Raw genomic sequence first — 21,140 nt, 5'->3', positions numbered from 1 at the left:
GAAGGCCTTCAAACAGTCAGCCCAATGTTTTGCAGAAGCAAAACTGGAAAACTGGACCTGTAAGGAGTCCAGCAGAAATTCCGGCCCAAACACATGGAGATAAATTCTGAAAATTTTACAGAATGATCTACACTCATGATGGATCATTTCATATGAAGAAGTCACGGGCAAAATCTGAAGTCTTGGTGGAGAATTAATTGAAGGAAAAATGAGTAGAAAGTGACTCAAACCTAACAAATTCCATTAGTGTTTAAATATTCAAACCTAATAAATTCCATTAATGTTTAAATGCTCAAACCTAACATATCATCATTTGTTTAAATCCAAATAGTTTTGCTTGGTAGCCTATAAATAGAGGCTACAACAAAGAAGAAAGACATTCCTTCATCCATTCCATTTTCTTTGTCTCTCCATTTCCTTTCCATTTTCCTTTCCATCCTCTAGTTTCACGTTTAGTCATCTCCACGAGTTCAAGCAAGGCCAAAGAAGAAGAAGAGAAGCCGTGAGCACTTCCATCCATAGCCATCCTTGAAGCTTGCTTTCGAGTTTCAAGAATCCACAACGTGAATCATCCATCTCATCTTCATCCACGGTGTAATCCTATTCTCCTTTGTAACCTTTGCTTTGAATTTCGTTGGTTATGAACTAGTTGACATATATGTTTGAACAAAGTATTATTTCTGGAATTTTTATGATTAATTGAGAATTTTCAGATTCATATATTGTGATTCGAGAGTTGCTTATGTGGGTTTGTTTAATTAAATTTGCGTTATAGATAACTTTTGTATTTTAATCTTATGTGGTTGCAAACACTTAGGGTTTCGATATGAATGGTGCTAGGTTTAAGAACATGAAATCGACTTTTCGTTTTGTGTAAACTTGAATCAAAGTAGTAAAGGTTTTGTACAAAGATCGAATTTAATTAAAGAGAATTGCAATTAGGTGGACTTTTCCATACTAAGTTGTACACTTGAGTTGATAGCCTTTCTCTATGTGTAATGCGTTAAACATGACATGATTGACTAGCTTTCTAGGGTTTGATTGCATGTTTGATAGGATTAATCTAGGTGCTTTCGCTTAGGTTAATTAGCATTGAAAAGTAAAAAATGGGAATTCATTTGCTTTCGAATGTTTCACATGATCAACTCCTTTCTCATGACTTAGATGAACAATATTAGGGTTTGAATCAATTTTAATCATAAGTTTCGGTTTTGATCTTTGTTCCTTCATTCCATTCGTATTTTTATGTTTTTGCATTTTAATTGTTTTTGTTAACTTAGTTTCATTTTCGAAAAAACCAAAAACAAAATCCCCCCTTTTCGTGTAAAATGTTTATATTTTGTGAATACATTTGTGAATATTATACTTTGTTTTAATTTTAATTGTTTAATTGTTTGACAATGACAGGTGTACCCTCAATCCCCGGAATAGAACGATCCCTATTTGCTTATACTACTAACGATCTTTTCAGGGTTAAATTATGCGCTTGCTTTGAGCGTATCAAGGTAAAATGAGTTTATATAGAAAAAGTAATTAAATTTTTTTTTTCCTAAACATAACCGTTGCAACATTAAAAAAATAAAAAATAAAAATTCATCAAATTTTCAACGGCTATTTTATCATTAAAATCAAAATTTTACTTTTCTCAAAAAAAAAAAATGTAAAACAAATTTATATATAATTAATGGAATCTATTTCTGGCCGTTAGATTGAATTAAACATTCAATCTTGACCTTTAATTAAACACACAAAGAGTCGTTGGGTTAAAAGAAAGTGTGGGTCCCAGGATTTTCTGATCTCATAGGCCACGTGCATGCAGCTTTTCTGATCCCATAGCACACTTGCATGTCCTTGCATGCATCAGCAACACAACATGTCGGGTCCCACAAATTTGGGTCCAATTTTTTTTGGGTCCAAGACTGGATCAGATTTGCTCTCAAATTTGGGTCTCCGGCAGATATAGGTCCAATTTTTTCCGACCCACTGCAGCTCAATTCCTACACTTTGGACTCAAATTTTGAGTTTAGACCCAAATATAGGTCCCCATTGCTGATGCTCTAACAGATCATCCAATGACTGAGATCTCTTAGTCAGTTAGGGCAAGTTCACCCGTTGGGTCACCAGGTCACCCACTATTCACTACTTTTTAGTGTTAATTTCATGTCCTGGGTCACGATCACAGTGTATTTCGTGCCCTGGGTCACAAGCACAGTGTATTTCGTGACCCAGAGAATGAAAATATACACTAAAAAGCAGTGAATAGTAGATGACCCGGTGACCCAACGGGTGAACTTGCTCTTAGGGGCAACCAGATCAGGTGACCCCCCAACTGGGTGGGTAGAAGAATTTTCATAAAACAAGATCTTGCTTATTGTCGGTCATTGACCCTCCGCTGCATTTAGTCTCCTTTGCGCTAAGGGCTACAAATCCTACAATGTCGATTATCGTACAGCGTCCCCATTAGGGTCTTCACTCTTCCTCTATTGGATAGTTCGATTGAGCCTCTTCTTTCAGCCTCAAGTTAACCTTTTTCAGTTCTTTGCACTCGAGCATCTCGCTTCCTCTGATCTCGGAACATGTAAGTATCTATTTGAATTGTTGTTCAATACTGTTCAGATCGATACAAATTGAGGATTATTATAGGGTTTAGCTGGGTTTGATCGGTTCAGTTCATAGTTAAATTAGGATTATCCCAGGTTCTCAGGCATTTGGGCTGCTCTAGTTTTCAATATGTATGTGCTTTTCTTTTCTTAATTTTTGGTATCTTTAATTTCTGTACTTCTTTTGGTTATGTCGGTTTTTTTTTTTGGTGCCTTCAATCCATACATTAGTGTTTGAGTTGTTCTTAGCCGGGATGTTTATTGAACCCGGTGCTTGTTTCAATTCTTTTAATTTGTGATCGTTTGGGATTCATAAAAATTAAGAATGCTTTATCCATTTTTATTGTTTTGATGTTGAATTAGAGCATCAGAATGGTTCATCGATGATTGCACTCAGTTGTCCATTTATTGTATTGGACTAAATTATTCTTATTTTTTTTAAACTTTGAAATTTATTCCAGCCAGTTTTCAATTTCTGGATGCGCCATTGGCTACAACAGCTGCAAGCCTATCATTAGTGATTTAAAAGCATTTCTACCCCTTCAGCCTCAATGAGTAGTAGAGTTTCGTCAACACCTTTTTCTTCTTCCCATGGATGGAAATATGATGTTTTCCTGAGTTTTAGAGGGGCAGACACCCGCTTGAATTTCGTAGACCATCTATCTGCTGCATTGGATCGGAAAAGGATTGTGAGCTTCAGAGATGATAAAGACATTGAGAAAGGAAACACCATCGACTCGGAACTGCAAAAAGCCATTTTGGAGTCGAGGATTTTCCTTGTCATTGTTTCACCAAACTATGTTTATTCCACATGGTGTTTGGATGAACTTCTGAAGATTCTTCGCTGCAGAAAGCGCAAGGGGCAAGTAGTATTACCGGTATTCTACCATGTGCAGCCCTCTGATCTGCGGGACAGAAATGGAAGTTTCTTGAACGCCGTTGCAGAATGTCATTGGCAACAAGTTCACTGGGACAAAATAGACAAGTGGAAGAATGGTTTGATCCAGCTGACTAGTATTGCTGGGTGGGTACTAACAAGGGATAGGTATGTGGTTACCAAGTACTAAATATTGTCTCCCTATGATTCTAATTACTTATCTTTATTTATTTATGGGTTTTCTTTTGGGGTCAATTCTTTTAAGGTCATACAAAACCATTTTTCTTTTCGTATCTTTAGACCAGGAAGTTCTTTTCATGAGGTGCGCTATACGGCAAAGTTTTTTGTGTTTATTGTCAATTATGTGGTAATGTTGGATGAAAAAAAAAATTTATGCAGTAATTTTCGGCAATGTAATAATGTCAATGTAAAACCGAAAGTTTGGACCATCAGTTGCTTCCTTGTTCTGTAGCTTTGTCCTTGTGGCTAAAATAGGAAGCTCAAAGTGAACCTGAGTAATCCAGTTTAATTGGTTGCCTTATAGAGTGAATATTTTAAGTTCTTTGGAATCAAGAAAAGAGATATGACTGTCCTTTGCGTGATTTGGATGGAGAAGAACAAAATGATTTTTGAGGATGTAGATTGTTTGTTGGAATGGATCGTTTTTGGGCATCTCTTTGGGATTTGGTCTCTTTAGAGTCTAAAGATTACTCGCTTCTAGTCATTCTTTTTTATTGGGATGCAGTTAGTTCTTGGATGTCTCTCTTTATTATTTTTTTTTTCTCAGTAGACTTCTTGTCCCCTGAATTATTTGTTGTGTCTGCCCATTCATGTTTTGTGATTTAAATACTTAAATTGGTTGAAAGCAAATCAACACTAGAATTATTGTTCTACAATAACAATTTTGTTACTATTAATCTTTTTTGGATTAAATTATGTTTAGTCCCTGTACTCTGACTATTTTTTTGTTTCAGTCCCTGACATTCTCATTTAATCTGAAAAGTCCCTAACGTTACAATTTCCGTCCGATCGGTCCTCACCGTTAACATTCCGTCCAAATCATCTGTTAAGTCGCTGACGTGGCAATTGCTTTCACGCCAACTCAGCTCGATAATTGTGAAATGTCCAATATAACCCTATATTTTTCCTTTTTAAAAAAAAAAAATTCTTTTATTCTTTTTTTTTTTTGGCCTTTTCTTCCTATCTTCTTCTTCACACCATCAACCTGTACGACGTCGTCCTCCTCCTCACTCCACCCAACCACTAACAGAAAACACCAGAAGCGATCACACCATCCTGAAAATGACCGGAATCACCAAACAAACCAATCTGAGCCTCCAAAATCCAGCTACTCACAAACTCCAAAACCATTGACCGGAATCAACCCACCTATCACTGACAAACCTTGAGACTATGCCCTAACTATTCTACACATAGGTAAAGTGAACTAAAGCAAAGCTTCTAACCCGCAAGGCCTGACCAGATTGCGATCTGCTTCCCAAATTTAATTTCTCTTTGCAACAACCTCCTCTCCTAACTCCACAAAATCCAAAGCCTTTCTCTCTCTTTTAAGTTTTCCGATCAAATTCTGATCATGCTGAACCAATTCGCTGGAGCTCTGACTCAGATGGGAGCCGGTGGTGATCCACAAGGCCAAGCAGAAGCCGCAAGACCTCCGCAAACCCAAGGTGGTGAACCAGGCCCTCCGGACCGGCGCGCCGGTCCAGACAATCAAGAAGTCCGACACCGGCTCCAACAAGAAGGTGGCTCCGGCCTTGACTGTGAAGAAGCTGGACGAGGCGGACGAGCGAGCAGCGTTGGACCGGGTCTCGGCGGATGTGAGGCAAGCGATTCAGAAGGCACGCTGGTACGCATCTAAATCCGAGGTGGTTTTTGGATGCTGAGCTCGTCTTTCAAGGCGGTGACCTTGTCCTTGCTGGCGGTCACCTTCAGGATGGGGATGCCGTGGCGGACGCCGCCGTATTTCTTGATGACGCAGCGGACGACGGCCGGAGAAATGGAGGTAGCAGCGGAGAATTGGGAGAAGTCGGAGGAGAGAGAAGGGATTGTGTAGGTAGGGTTTGGAGGAGCGGGATTGGGAATTTGGGATTAGGGTTGTTGCGGTGGTGGTCTTTGATTAGGGAGTGGAATATGTCGGCGATTAGGGTTTCTTTGGTGGCGAAGTTGGGGGAAGTTTGGGAAGTAAAATTTCCTCTTGGATATGAGGTTCTGAAGCTGAAGAGAAAGAAGAGGGATTGGGAATTCGTTGGGAGAGAGAAGAGAGAAAGCGGCGGAGAGGGAGGTTTGATTTGGTTAAAGCGGCCATAGTTGCTGCTGCTACTGAGTTTCAGAGGGTACTAGAAAATCCTTCCCGCGCGATGCTGCGGGGGTTTGGTTTTTCTAAACTGAATTAAAGTGTATCTTTGCAATTCCTCCTTCATTCTCCTAACTTCAGTTGTTTTTTCCACCATGCTTGTAATCTCGGATATCTTCAAGGCAGCATTGGCCAAGTTTCTCCACTCCACCCTGTATGATAGATGAAACAATATAATTAGCCAGAAAGTCTCTTCTTGAAATTCTTTTGTTTGTGTATTCCCTCAACTTCTTTCAAAAATAGAAGTTATTTTTGAAAGAAGTTGAGGGAATATTAGCATATTCCCTGAATATTAGCATATTCCCTGAATATTCATGAAGTATTCCCTGAATCATGAGCTAATATTTATATAAGAATCCAAAAAAGATACAATGTCCATTGGAATTGCCCAAAGATTTTATTTTCATTACCAAAATCCAATAAGCTATAGTAACAGAAAATTCATGTCTGCAAAAAACTCAAGAAAAAGTCCATTTCTAATTGGGAATCAAATAGAAAAGTCCGGAGTCTAATCAATTTTGTCAACCATGTGAAAGAGAAACAGAGGATATTTTTAGGTCATTCTATATGTAGTATTAGCATTTCATATTCCATCTTGCAATGAAAAATCAAGTAAGGGACCAAATCCATCAGCTGAAACTATATACTTAATCTCAGAAACAACCAAGCAGACCTAACAAATAATTAATCAAATAATGAATGAACCATTTTAAATGTCATCCATATATAAGCATTAAACAACTGAAATGAGCTTTATCAAGAGCCAAACGAAGCAACCCTAAGAAATCATACTTTCAATCCAGCAAATACTAAAAGAAAAGTAGACATATAACCATTAAATCCCTTCATTGACCTCCTATTAAAACAAAACCAAGTAACCCCTTAAATCAAGCAACCCTAACTAATTACCTGTTGTTTGTGTTCAACTACTGCAGTTTTAGATTGCACATTTTGTTGATTTAATTCATTAGCTTTATATAGCAGGTTCCGTTGATCAGCTTCAACACTCTCATAATCCGCTGCATTAGCTTTCACATTACCTGGCCCCTACAACATTAAATCAAATTAAGTCACTCATTCATCACCTTAACTCATTTAAATGACATTGAGTTTTAAATACAACAGTACTTACTTGTTGACTTCTGAGCTTTGTCTCATTTGGCGCAGGTCATTGCAACTCACCAGCTTCTCTAACCCTCAATTTTTCAGTTCTACCTTGGTTGTTGCCTAGATGACAAAACTTTAGACCAATAAGCATCACATTAGATTCAAATTAAAAGAGGAGATGCAGATTGAAAACGGGTCTGTTAAAATTTTTCACCTTTTCAGTTATAGGATTAGAACATATTGAAATTTCATACCTTACCACTCGTACTATGGTCAACTCGTAGCCACCTCCACAGTAGATGGGTCACCAACATTCAGATCTGCAATAGTAACATGAGAAGTCAGCACGTTTCTTTCTTTATTTTACTGGCAATACACTGTTAAAAATTATCTTCTCTCAAGCAGATGTGCAAAATCAATGGAAGAGAGTTTTATGATTTGTGATGGTATTACCAACACTGTGCCAGTAAATAAAGAAATTAAGTTTGCTTGGAAAGTTATGCATCTATTATCTTCTTCGTTTAAGAAATCTAAAGTAACTTTAAAGATTTAAAAAGTTGGAGACGTCGCATATTGCATGATTTGAAAATAGAGTTTCTGATCTCAGTTGGGTTTTGAATACAAATATTTGGATCAGTGTTTTGACAGAATGTCAGTGTCAATGGTCCTTTGTTTCCTGGTGAGCAATTAATAAATTGATTATTGCACTTCATGGATCCAGTTCAGTATTTGTGAAAAATTGGGAATTGGAGGATGAGTGCATTCATTCTATATTTTTCTTCTACTTTCTTCAATACTTAAAAAAAAGACCAGCATGCCAGCAATTTCCATCCAGAAAATAAGCAAGTGACATAGAGGCAATGACATGTCATTCACATCCATTACCTGTAGTGTTTGGCATAAGTTTACTATAGTAAAATGCAACACCTCGATCTCTAGCAGAATTTATTAAATTCTTTTACCTAGATATCTATAGATGATTCTTGAAAAATAAGTTGAAAAAATCTAAACAATGTGTTTTCAAAGGTCATGTCAAATACTCATTAACAGTTACGTATGTATATGGACACCAAATTACTAAATGAAGAAGTAGCTTCATTTACTGTTTAACTATATTGAAAGATAAGCCAAATCAATCTAGATAATGTGTTTTCAAACTATGGTCGTATTGAAACTCCTATGGATTTAATGTTATACAAACCTGAAGCTTGTTCTGATTTCTAACAACCAACAAATTCAGCCATCAGACCTTGCAAAAACATTCCAACTCTCAGCATACAGATGCATTTGACGTCAAGCTAGAGAACCTGTATTATGTTAATAAAATTACAGTGTTCAGTGATCATATCTATGTACTGCAAAACTAATTTGCTATAAGAACTGTACATAAGAATTTCCATGATCAACTTGTAACTATAAAAGATTAATAAGCAATCTAGAGTATATTTAGACAGGCATCATACACCATATCTACCCTTACATTAAAACTTGAATCTGATTAGGCACAATGTTCACCTCATCTTGATGAAAAACTTGATGATTCTTGCCGATTCTTGAATGTACCGGTACAGCTGCATATAGAAATCTGACTTTATAAACACTATCATATGTTGAAAAATCTGCAAACTAAAAGTAATTTCAAAATTCTCACTTTATCGACCAATTACTTATAAAATCTTAAGCTTTGAATGAGTGCTAATTGTTGGACCATGGTTAAGATGCATTGTATATGTAATCTTTGTTCAAAGCCGACAGAAGTTCGGGTTACAGATTGGAAATGTAGAAACGAACAAACATATAAGCCAATGAATAAAACAAACATTGTAAAGAGAACGATAAACCAAACCAAGTCCAAAGTCAAATGATCGAGAAGTAAAGGAATATGTAGCAACCATGAACCATCACAGCCCCATAAATAGAAAAATGAACGGCTGAAAAATTTTACCTGCAGTGAACAGTGAATTTGATTCAATATCTGCAGAATCCGCAATCTTCACCTCAGTCTTCCTAATACCACCACAACATACTTCAGGCTACAAAAACAATTTTTCTTGACAATATGATTTCCTACAGTAGACCTGCATACAAATAAGAGCAGCATCAAGACCATAAGGAGATGTTATAACAATTATCATTTGTATATTCTTAGTATATTTATTTCAAATTTATAGAATCTGTAACAGTTTCTAATATTATATCCATTATCTTCAATCTTTTTGTGCAGTCAATATGGGAGATGAAATATATGAAAAAATGGCAAATCATCAGTCATGTGAAAGCTTCGATCTTTTTTTTTTCTTTTCTCTGATATGAAAATGTTTTCAAATTGAATTGCAAGTACAAAAATCTCATAACACAAATAGCCTTCTTTCAACCCTTTTGGGCGTCCAATATCATACACTTCAATATAAAAATGCTCTATCTGGCTTTTAACAAAATTTGAACCTACAGCACATTGACTGGTGGAACGCTATTTCTCAATATCTTTAACTTATGGGTGACCATTGCTTGCTTTATGTGAACGTTAATAAAGGCGGTATTATTCTACCATTGAGCTTGAGCACACCCACTCACAATCTGAAGGATTATCAAATGAATCAAAATGCTGATCCACCTTTGTCTTCCTAAGCATCACATCTCTAGCCTCACTGGTTCTAATAACACAGAACAATTAAGCTACAAAAAACAATTAAGCTCTCACTGGTTCTAATAACACAGAAAGAGAGAGTCACAAATTTCTCAAGCTCACACCAAATAACATTTTTCACGCTCTTGATCAACCACCATGCTCAAAAATAAAAATAAAACAGTTGCCCAGCGAAAAGGGAGGAACAAATGATTCATGATTACCTTTTATGGAATAGATGATTTGCGCTCTAATGCTCAAGATTGAATAGAATACAACCATCTCACCTGAAAATAGAGGAGATAATAAGCAGAAAGAAAGAAAGAAAGAAATCAAATCCAAATTCATAGATCAAAAGCAACGAACTGAACTCTGTCAGTATCGCTTACACGGCTGTGGACGACACCGAAGAATTGGTAGTGTCACGATTGGGATCAACGATTTGGGTATTTGGGTGTAACAGTGGAGGTCGGTGTAAACAGATGCTTCCCGAAGAACACGGCTGTAGAAAAATAGAAGAAATACACAAAATTCAACTACAAAAAACTCACTTAAGACCACAATTCTGGACAACTGAAAAAGAACCCAAATCAAACACATACCTATTGAAAGCTTCCTCCCAAACTCGATCAAAATTCTAGCAGCAACCTTTTCCGAAACAAACCCAAACTTTGCTCCGAAAGTCGACCAAAATCTTGGACGTCTCTTCTTCTTCTTCTTCCTATCCCAGCGACTTGCGATCAAAATTCGAAATACTACATCAAACCCACAATTCAAGATGGCAAGATGGCAAATCGTATATGAAATATTACCCAATTCTTACTGTTCTTGATTTCAATTCCCCGGCCAAGGTCGGTTGAATATGAAGCTCGATTTGGATAGAGGCTGCCCGAAAAGGATGAATCATATTTAATCGCTGATGTCGGTGGATTATCAGATTGGATTTCGATTTTGATAGAGATTTCCGGAAAAGTTTGAGGTCGGTTGCAACGCTTGGTTTAATAAGGATCAACTGTGGTTCTCTATATTGCCTCAAGATAGAGACTTCTGGAAACCGGCCTCATATAGAGACGTCTGGAAACGTATAGAAGCATGGCAACCCGTAATTAGAAGAAGAAGAGAAGGGCAAAAGCGTCATTTAATTGGAGCTCGAATGAACAGTTGAGACGCGAATGAACAGTCCACGCCCTTTAGATAATAGATAATTAGGAAACGAGGCGAGAGAGAAACAACACTGCGTTTGGTTTCAGGGAAATTCAAAAGAAAAAGAAAAGAATAAAAGAAATTCAAAAAAAAAAAAAAGGCTATATTGGACATTTCACAATTATTAGGCTGAGATGGATGGCCTCGTCAGCACTTAACGGCAGAGTTTGACAGAACCCTAACGGAGTGGACTAATTGGAAGGAAATTGTGAGGTCAAGGACTTTATGAATTAAATTAAAATGTCAGGGACTGCAACGATGTTGGAGGCAAACCCATCTTTTTTTTTTGGCATGCTTGATTTAAATGGCAGAAAGTTCCTTAACTTAAGCAGCTGAGTTTTCTTTGTTGTTTTGTTCCAGGCACGAGGCAAGTATTATCAAAGATATTGTTAGAGTTGTAAGAAAACGTTTGTTGGTGAGTTTTCATGACATCTCTAGACCCTTAATTTATTGTTTATCTTTTGTTTACAGCATGGCCCTTACTTTATTCTAGTGCAGCCAGGTAATCTGCAGAAGAGTAGAACTGGAAGGTTGATGAAGCCAGTTGCTGCAGAACAAGAAGCTGTTCCTTTGAACAAAACAAAGGACTGGAGAGCTGCTTTGACTGAGGTTGCTGGTACTGCTGAGTGGGACACAGAGGTATTAAGTAGTTTTCTTTTCTCTGGTTTTAATTAAATCTAACATGCGCCATTAGGTTGACAATTTGTTCTTGTTCAGGATAACAACTATAATGACTGATACTCGAAGCCTCTTGATATGCGGATCAAATTACAAAAGTTGGCCTCTTGCAATCTCTTACAGATCCTCTTCAGTTTTCAATGCTACTTATGGACGAAAATATCTGGAGCTATGTTACTGAATATCTCCATCAATATGTAGTTTTGTTGGTTGGGTCTTATTTTTAATCTGTCTCTTTTCTTTGATTTTTATTTTTTTGTTGGAATGTTTTTGATCCCAATCTTATAATTTGGTAAAAATACCCCTTTCAGAATAAGTTTCCTTGAATTGTTTCTTGCAGAGCCACAAGTTAACATGCTTGAAATCTAGTGTGATTGTGTTTGTGTTAGACTTTCTTTCTTTAAGAAATTATTGTTACATCATTCTATTAAAGACAATTTATAGCGATACCTGGATTAGTCAAACCTTAAGAGCTTTTCATACCGGTGGAGTATTCACAGGGGTACTGCAGAAGGGGCACTTCCTATAAGGTCACTTCTTAATATGATTGTTATTTTTAAGCATCCTCTTTTATTAAAAATTTTTTTTTTCATTTCTTTTTAAACTCTTTTGTGATACCCTGTCCCGAAAATTTATATGTATTTTTATATTAAGAATTTTGGACTTGGACATGAAAATGTTAGAGGTTACTTTATTGGCCTTATTAATTCAGTTATTACTGTGTTGCTTTTTACATGTTTAGTTTACCTATCCTTTGCAGTTATTCAAAGGACTACTAATATTTGTATTTGTTGCTTATTATATATTATAAGTATAGATGGGGATCAGAGCACAAGTAATAGATAGAATAGCATCTATTACTGATAATTTTTCTCTTAACGTGTGTCTTTGTTTTTGGGGAGAACAACAACGAAGAGGGAAGAGTTACGACGAAGTAAAGGAGACTTGCAGAGTTGGAACTCCATTCTTTTTTCTGAGTTTTGAAGAGAAGTACGTCCCTACGAGAGGATGTAGCGCCACCTACAACGAGATAGGCATGGCGCCAACGCTAAAGAGAGCGGCACTCTGGCGTTATAGGCCATGGCCCCAGCTAGGATGCGTGGGAGGCCCGTGGGTTCGAAGGATGCTTTGGCACAACCTAATCCTTTGATCATCGACACTCAAAATCCGTCTCATGAGAATCTTTCGGATTATGGTTATCGTTGGGGGACGCCTCAACGACAGAACCTATTCCTGAGAATATAGAGCTCTATGAAACTTACACTAGTGTACATGAGACGTGTGATAGAAACTCCATCATAATTGATGATGTAGTTGCGCATGAGTTTGTTGAGTCCGATGATATCGAACCACGCTCCGTTGATGAATGAATGCCAACGTAGAGAAATTTGGCTTAAAATGGAAAGATGCGATCCAGGTTAAGTTGGATTCTCTAACGAAGAGAAATGTTTTTGAGCCAGTGATGCCAACACCTCCTAACATAAAACCTATTGACTAATGGGTCTTCGTTAGAAAGCGTGTTGAGAAAAAGAGATGGTAATCTCGCCTTATGGCGCAAGGCTTCTCACAAAACGCCCTGGAATCGACTACGATGAGACATATTCTCTCGTAATGGATGTCATTGCACTCCACTACCTTGTCAGTTTGGCAGTTTCCAAATAACTGAACATGCAGCTTACAAATATGGTCACTACGTATCACTATGGGGATCTAGATACGGAATGTACATGAAGGTTCATGGTGAACTTCATTTACCGAAGTCAAGTGGCTCTAGACCACGGAGCGCGTTTACAATAAGGTTGAAACACTCACTAAGATGACTACTTGATTGGGAAGGGATATGCCCACGCGTTTCCATAACAAGTTTCGGATTCTATCGCGGTTCATGTTGGACATGATCTTCATTAGAAGCCCTTAAAGAGTTAAGGGAAACCGCTGAACACTTGAAATCCGATTTTGAGATGAGGATTTTGGGAGAACACGATTATGTCTCAGTTTGGAACTTGAGCATCGTGTTGATAGATGCTTAGGCATTTTGACAAAGTCAAGCCTTCAAGCACCCCCATGATCGTGTGTAGTCTTGATCCTGAAAATGATCCTCTTCGTTCGAAGGATGATGACAAAGATGCGTTAGGGGCAGAAATGCCCTAGTTAAGTACAATAGGCGCATTATTGTACTTAGCTCCATGCACAAAACCGGACATCTCATATGTTGTGAACTTGTTAGCTAGATATAGTTTTGCGCGAACGCGACGCCATTGGATTGGTGTAAAACATATATTTCAGTACTTAAGATGTACGATTGATATGAGCTTGTTCTATTCCTACAGAGAGATGATGGATTCGGACCCATCACACACTAGGATCGCCGCCAACACTGGCCTGCGTCCACTATCCCCATCCCAAAACAACATGTGTGTTTGGAAGGTTTTGCTGATATTGGGTATCTCTCTGACCCACACAAAGGTCATTCCCAAACTGGTTAAGTGTTCACCATGGGTAAAGACCGTGATATCTTGGAGGTCTACAGAACAAACCCTAGTCGCTATATCTTCGAACAATGCAGAGATTATTGCTCTTCACGAAGTGGTTCGTGAATGTATATGGATTGAATCCATAATTACGCATGTTCGAACAATTGTGGTTTGAAGTCTACCACAGATGAGCCTACAAGCATTTAGGATAATGCTGCTTGTTTTGAACAAATGAGGCAAGGCTACATCAAAAGCGACAACACCAAGCATAATCAGCAACAACAGACTCTCCTCAAGATCAAAGTGAACTAGGTTCAATCTGAGGACAGTGTGGCAAACTTGCTCACTAAGTCATTGCCTAAATTCCACTTTCGAGAGACATGTTGGTAGCATCATTTGCGGAAGTTACCCGAACTCCCATGACCGTAGTCATCAGGGGGAGATGCAGACATCAGGGGGAGATGTCTACATGTATGGTCTCGAAACGTGAAGGGTGTGTTGTGCTCTTTTTCCCCTTCGACCGAGGTTATTTTTGTCCCACTGGGTTTTTGTTACTCAGCAAGGTTTTTAATGAGGCAACGAGAGAAGCACCACGTTTGGGCGACACAAGGGGGAGTGTTCAAGTAAATCCCTATTTGTGTGTCTGGCCCAAACCCTAGGTTACTTGACCTAGTGGTAATAGGGTTACATTAGAAGGATCTAGATTTATATTCAATATACGATTACTTTCCTTGTATGATTCAGATTCTATACATTGTAATCCTCTATATAAAGAGGCCCCTATTATCAATGAGAATACACATCAAATTCCTCTCAATTTCAGTTTCTCTATAACAAGTTTCCAATAGCATTGAGTGGAGTTGACAACAGCTGCCATGATCTACTTTTTTTTTTTTTGAAGAAATTTATTAAAGAAAAGAAGGATACAAAGAGAAAGGAGGTAGGACAGGCATACGAAACGCCGCTAACCTCCTATCAAAAGAATACAAATTAACGAAATCGAAAATTAGGAAGACCTAAACGGTCCCTATTACAATAACTCATCATAAAATCTGGAGTTGAATCCCACCAAGTCAAGTCATCTGATGAAGCACCATAGTTGGCAAGGGCATCAGCAACTTGATTGCCTTCACGAAAGATATGGCTAGATTTGAAATGCATTTGAGAGATATGATGCAAGCAATTGCTCCACTGCACACGAATCCTCCAAGGCACTAGATGAGGAAAACGGAGAAAAATAAGTATAAGGGAAGAATCTACTTAATTCTCTCTCCCTCTTTTTTTTTTATCAAGAAGAACTTCATTAATAATGAACTGCTTACAACGAGTTTTGGGCAACATCTCTTACACAAAAATGGCCCCTAGACTTCCCACTGGAACTCTAAATTGACTGACTAAAGGAGCTAAAAAGGCCCCAACTCTAAACAAAGGAACGGTTGACTTAACAATAAAGCCAATTTTGCCAAACGGAGAGCAAACTCATTGTCATCGCGTTTCACAAAATGGCAACTATAGACTTAAAAGAGACTAAAATAAAACTTGCACAACAGCTATATGGCAATGACAACATGCGCAGGAGCAGTGAATCCTTGACGTCTCACCTCTCGTCCAGCCAAGAAGAACACTGAGCCAGACAACTCACTTGTGTCAACACTAACTCGCCACCCAGAGTCCATCTGACCAGCCTTTGATCGACCAAGTCTACACTCGTTGTGACCTAAACCAGACCAAAAGGATTGCCGGACACTCAGACCTGGGACTAAATTAAATCCAACTCCGTTACCACCCTATTGTCAACATCTTTTCATCCCACCACTACTCCGGATCGCCATCGCCTCCAACCCAAAACCTGACAGGAACGACCCACTAGAAGGCATTGCAGTTTATCATTATCAGTAACCAAGATGTTTGCCATATGTCTATCTTCATTAGCAATTCTCACATCCAGAACACATTGCCGCTCATACATTTTGTATTTTGATAGTGTTTGAGCTAGATAAGATTAGATAAAGAGAGAATTTTTTGTTTAGGTCAAAGATATTAGATAAGTTTGAGAGTTTGACGCATTGCATTCCAAAAGTAATGCATATATAATTGAGTTGTCATTCCTTTACAATTCATTCGAGATCATTTGTCAGACCATTCTTCCCTCAAATAAAATTAAAATTACAAATAATTCAATTTGGAAGATCATGGTAAGTTCCTCTTAATAATCTTCTCTTCATGATAATTTTAGAGTGTTTCTATTCATACCTTTTAAATTAGCATTTGAACCTCTTATACATATTGTGTACACGAAACTTTGAATTTTTTCCTCATTATATTTTCTCTAACAACTTTTCTCTCTTTGTACAACCTCGACCACCACCCTTCATATATCGCCAAACTCTAGTGACGTACCACAATCTCTGGAAATATGATTACTGGGTAAACATGCAATCCAAAAGAAAAATTTTGGTTTTATTTTTTTGATTGCAATTATCAAGAGCTATGTTCATAGACAAAAGAGATGAAAGATAGCTATATCGAGATGGTCTCACCAATCAATCTCATTCCAATTAAACTTTGATACATATTGATGAGTATTTAAAATCTAAGTCAGTGTTGTAATCATTTATCAAAATCCATAAATATTACCATGAATTCTGTAAATGATCGACGACCTGTTTCAAAATCCCTACTAGAAATTGATAGTTTTGATTAAAATCTCAAAGCAATATTGTTAGTTACAAACCAATGTCAAATGTAGCCATAGATCACTAGTCTATTTAGAGGAAACATGCCGGTGATAGTTGTATGGATCCTGAACGGGTAATTGCTGGTGATTTTTATTTTAGATTTTATGAAGGTGTGAAATAGGATTTTGAAATTTTCAAAGGAAATAGAGAGGTCCACATTTCGAATGTGGAGGTTTGAATAGAATCACCATAATAAAAAAAAATATTCACAAAAATTGCATATATTATACAACTTGTTGTAAATATTAATGTGGCTATTCATGTAATAGCAATTAGTGTTGCGTGATATACGCCAATTAAGATTGATTGGTGATTAACAGAATATAATTAGCGATTGATTGATTGTAATCAGATGAGTAATTGATGTAATCGTTAAATAGTTACCTTTTGTAAACCTGAGGTACTCCTATATAGACCTCATTGTGAGATGAATAGAATCACTTCATTCTTCACACTCTCTATTCTCTGTGTCATTTCTCTCTTCTCTCAAACTCTCTTACTTTTCATTTTACAACACGTTATCAGCAAGACAAGCTCTAGGATTCAGATTGCGAGTTGCGGAGAAGAGGTGGTTCATCATTCAATGAAGAGAAGAGACGAATAACTCCTGAGTTATTGGATTGGCTGAGAAGACAACCTTCTCAGTTCTGCACATATAAACTGAAGATTTGTCTGTTCTTCATCAAGTATTTTTCTTTCCAAAATCTAATTTTATATTCATACTTATTGAGCCTATTGATTGAATAAGAAAAATCATCATGATGCATGAACCCTAATATTTGGTATATATATTTGGATATATTCATTCATGTGTCTTGAATTGTTTGGCTTTGGATTGTTTGATTGGAAAAGAAAAGAGAAAAAAATTTATGGACCACAAATTTGAGTTATGCCATTATAATTCCTTATGCTAGAAGCATTATGGGCTAAATTATTACGGGATTATTACATAAACATTATGCCAGAAGCATTTGCCCAATTTATTACCTATACGAAATGGCAGAAGCATTAATGGGATTTGATGAACCCATTTCCTTAGGTACATAACCGCTACATTAATTTATTACGTTACGATTTAATAACATATATTGAATTTAGTTATGTTATAATAGTGAATATTAAATGTGGCTGAGTCAGAAGCTCAAATCAAGCCCAAAGTCACAACAACAAACTCGAGCCAAAAGCTTAGGCCCAAGCTACAAGGCCAGAACAGAAGTTCGCCACGTGTTGCCATAACAAAGGTTATGAATCTTCTCAAAGTAGGCTCATCCAGTTGGATACGATGTCTAGGTAAGGTTCAGATGAGGCAGTGTACTTAAGTGAGCCTCGCTCCACCTAAACCTCATCCTTCCTTACCTGATCGTATTCAATTGGAGTTACCGAAAGGGTTGAGTAATAATTTTTCATTCTTTGGCAGACCAACCTGAGCCCAGCAGGCCCACTCTCCCTCCGCAGGACCTAGCAGCCCAGCAGGCCTCACACACCATTTGACTTACGCATGAAAGCCTGGGTCACAAGCCCGCAGACTAAGCCCGATAGGCTTCACTATCAAGCCCACTCCTTTGGTCCAGTAGAATCAAAATAAAAGGAAAAATGATTTCATATTGTAAATAGATTCACCATATCTAATATGTGTAATTAATTGCCAGAAGCATTTATTCACATAATTGTGTGATAATTAATATGTTATATTATTAGCATGAAATTAATATCTCAATTGATTTGTGACTTTTATTTATCCAAATTTGTGAGATTATTTCAATTTGCTTTATTCAATATTATTGAGTTACTTGTTTAAATTTTCGCACTAGAATATATGTGTAGAAAATGCAGGTACCTAATGAACTAGAAGTTCTAAATGAACCCGTAGTTCATATATATAAATCGAACTTGTAGTTTCGATAATGCCGTTTAAGAAACTTGAAGTTTCCTTCATAAATTCACCACACATGATAAAACCAGTAGATTTTACATGTCTAATCCGATTTTTCATACCATGTTATAGAACCTGAAGTTCTCATTACTTGCTTATGGATGATATTACCCAAAGCACTAATATTATTTGTTCCTTTCCTGTAAGAAATGTCAAATCTCAACATGTTTGACTTTGTTGCTTTGGAGGTCTCCAGAAGAAACTATCTAAAGTGAACTCAAGATGTGAAAATTCATCTGACTACAAAGAAGATGAGATCAACAATCGATACTGACAATGTCGTCACTGAGGCTTTTAAGGCGAGTGCCATAATGTTCATAAAAAAACATATGGAGAAAGCACTCCAAGTTGAGTATCCGATGAAGAGGATCCACAGACTCTTTGGGTCGCTCTAGAAGAGTATTTTAACCATCAAATGACCATTTTCTTGCCTGAAGCAAGACATGATTAGCAAGATATTGAACAAGCCCATCTGCCCAAAACAATACAAGGAGAGGCACTTTATTAATTCTTAGAATTGATCACTATCTTGTTGCTCACTGAAATGAACAACAACCTCCTGTTGAGGAATGATCAAGCCAAGCCCATCGGTACCCGAGCAGCACTTTTGCTTGAAGCAATTGATGTTGCTCATCGCAAACCTAATCTCGAAAGGAGAGATTGTGACCATGGAAGGGACAAAGAGTATGATCTTTTGAGACAAGTAAAGAGAGGTGGGCCCATAAATGGCCCATATAACCGGCCCAAAACATGGCCCCATGTTATAGTGCCTCTGCCTAACAAGCCAAAGTGAAAAGGAACACTGGTTTGGCCCACCGCCACCAAAATTAGTATGATCTTTGTTATCGATGTGGAGGAATTGACTGCTGGTCCCGCACCTGCCGTGCGATAGTCAAAGCAGTAGATGAGTATTACGCCGGTCGCGGAACTCGAAATACCAACTTTATTTAAAGGTTATTTTCTATCAATTCCACACTAGAGATCATGGATTTTCGGGCAATTACTGAACATACCACCGTACTGAACATACTGAGGATTAGAACTCGAAGACATGAGTATAATTGGCCCCTAGTGCCATATCTATTTCATCTTAATGAATGAAACATCTTCGGATTTTGGTGATTTATGTTTTTCAATTATTTTGGATTATGGAAATGTGGTTATGTTCGAATATATTTAATTCAATAAACTTATTCATACATGTGATCCATTGAATTAAATTTATGAATAGGCATGTCTTGTGGGGAAGTTTGTTGTCTGGTTAAAAGTGCTATTACACACTCCATACTCCCATACCGGAGATATTTTGCAAACTTATTGTCTATTCATACCTCTGTGACAACCGTATCAGGCCAATCCAACCTGGTAGAGGGTTATGGCAAAAACCCAACAACATGTTGTCCAATGGTACTGAACCTACCATTAATGAGGCCTTATAATCTCCACGTTCCAGAAGAATGTCATTGAGTATTAAGGATATTCGAACCAACGGTTACCACGTTGAAACCACTGAGAAAATGAGTGGAATATATTTGCATAACCTCCGAGTGTGCGGCCAGAAGCGTACATTGGAGAAATTGAAATCTGTTAGCTAGAAGCTAACTAATTCAAGCAATTACTTGCTATGGCATGACCGTTTGGGACACCCAGGTCAAAGTATGATGCACCGTATCCTCAACTCATCGCAGGTGCATCCCCTTCTGAATAAGGGTCTTGTATATAATGACACACTATGCCATACTCGTTAAGAGTATTTAATACTAGACCATCATATGCAAGGACTAGTACATACACCACCATTTTTCTGCACAGAATGCAAGGGAAATTTGTGGACATATATATCCAACCACCATGTGGACCAGTTAAATATTAATGGTTTTGGTTGATGTATTGACAAAGTGATCACATGTTACACTATTGTCCATAAAAAAATGCTGCTTTTGCTAAACTCTCGCCCAAATCATGAAATTGAGGGCTCACCACTCGGAGTATCCCATAAAGTCCATAAGACTTGATAATACCGGAGAGTTTACATCGAAGTCTTTCGATGATTACTGCATATCCCTTGGGATTGATGCTGAACATTTAGTTCCCTATGTTCACACCCAAGATGGTCTCGCAGATAGAATCTTGGTAATGCGCACCAAGCTTCTAATTTCTGCATGGGGCTATGCAATCTTGCATGCAGCTATGTTGGTCCCGTTGAGGCCCACTGCTACCAACCTTACTCCGCGTTACAGCTGGTGACTGGGTACAAACCTGATGTTTCGCACTTACGCGCATTTGGGTATGCAGTCCTCGTGCCAATTGTGTTGTCACAACGTACAAAATTGGGTCCTCAACAAAGGATGGGCATACATGTCGATTATGAGTCTCATCCATTATGTGCTCTTTAGAGCCCTTGACAGGCGATCTCTTTACCGCTAGATTTGCAGATTGTCACTTTGATGAGACAGTCTTCCCGCCGGTAGGGGGAGATAAGAACGTCACCGTTCCTGATGAACGGCGTGAACTAACATGAAATGTCCCC

General features: G+C 37.7%; 1 protein-coding gene across 2 annotated transcripts; it reads left to right on the top strand.

The window, feature by feature from the left end:
- Positions 1-2,303: 2,303 nt before the first annotated feature.
- LOC133706429 (disease resistance protein RPV1-like) lies at positions 2,304-11,892 on the top strand. Of its 2 annotated transcripts, none has more exons than XM_062131957.1 (5): positions 2,304-2,578; positions 3,066-3,645; positions 11,148-11,202; positions 11,286-11,426; positions 11,505-11,892. In XM_062131957.1, the coding sequence occupies exons 2-5, from the start codon at positions 3,152-3,154 to the stop codon at positions 11,523-11,525; spliced, it is 711 nt and encodes a 236-aa protein (XP_061987941.1). In that variant the 5' UTR covers positions 2,304-2,578; positions 3,066-3,151; the 3' UTR covers positions 11,526-11,892. The 2 variants fall into 2 exon arrangements, with proteins under 2 accessions (XP_061987941.1, XP_061987940.1); XM_062131956.1 differs by having other exon boundaries at positions 3,062-3,645; positions 11,505-11,889.
- The last annotated feature ends 9,248 nt before the right edge of the window (positions 11,893-21,140 follow it).

The sequence above is a fragment of the Rosa rugosa genome, chromosome 4, assembly GCF_958449725.1.
Source record: "Rosa rugosa chromosome 4, drRosRugo1.1, whole genome shotgun sequence".
Taxonomy (NCBI): Eukaryota; Viridiplantae; Streptophyta; class Magnoliopsida; order Rosales; family Rosaceae; genus Rosa; species Rosa rugosa.
The sequence above is the reverse complement of the archived record's forward strand: the minus strand, read 5'-3'. Positions and strand labels throughout refer to the sequence as shown.

What these genes read in the sequence shown, in the direction of transcription:
- LOC133706429 (XM_062131957.1), top strand. Translation starts at nt 3,152, where the DNA reads ATGAGTAGTAGAGTTTCGTCAACACCTTTTTCTTCTTCCCATGGATGG. An exon ending in TTGTAAGAAAACGTTTGTTG is followed by an intron (nt 11,203 to 11,285) that starts GTGAGTTTTCAT and finishes ATTCTAGTGCAG; the next exon opens with CCAGGTAATCTGCAGAAGAG. An exon ending in CTGCTGAGTGGGACACAGAG is followed by an intron (nt 11,427 to 11,504) that starts GTATTAAGTAGT and finishes GTTCTTGTTCAG; the next exon opens with GATAACAACTATAATGACTG.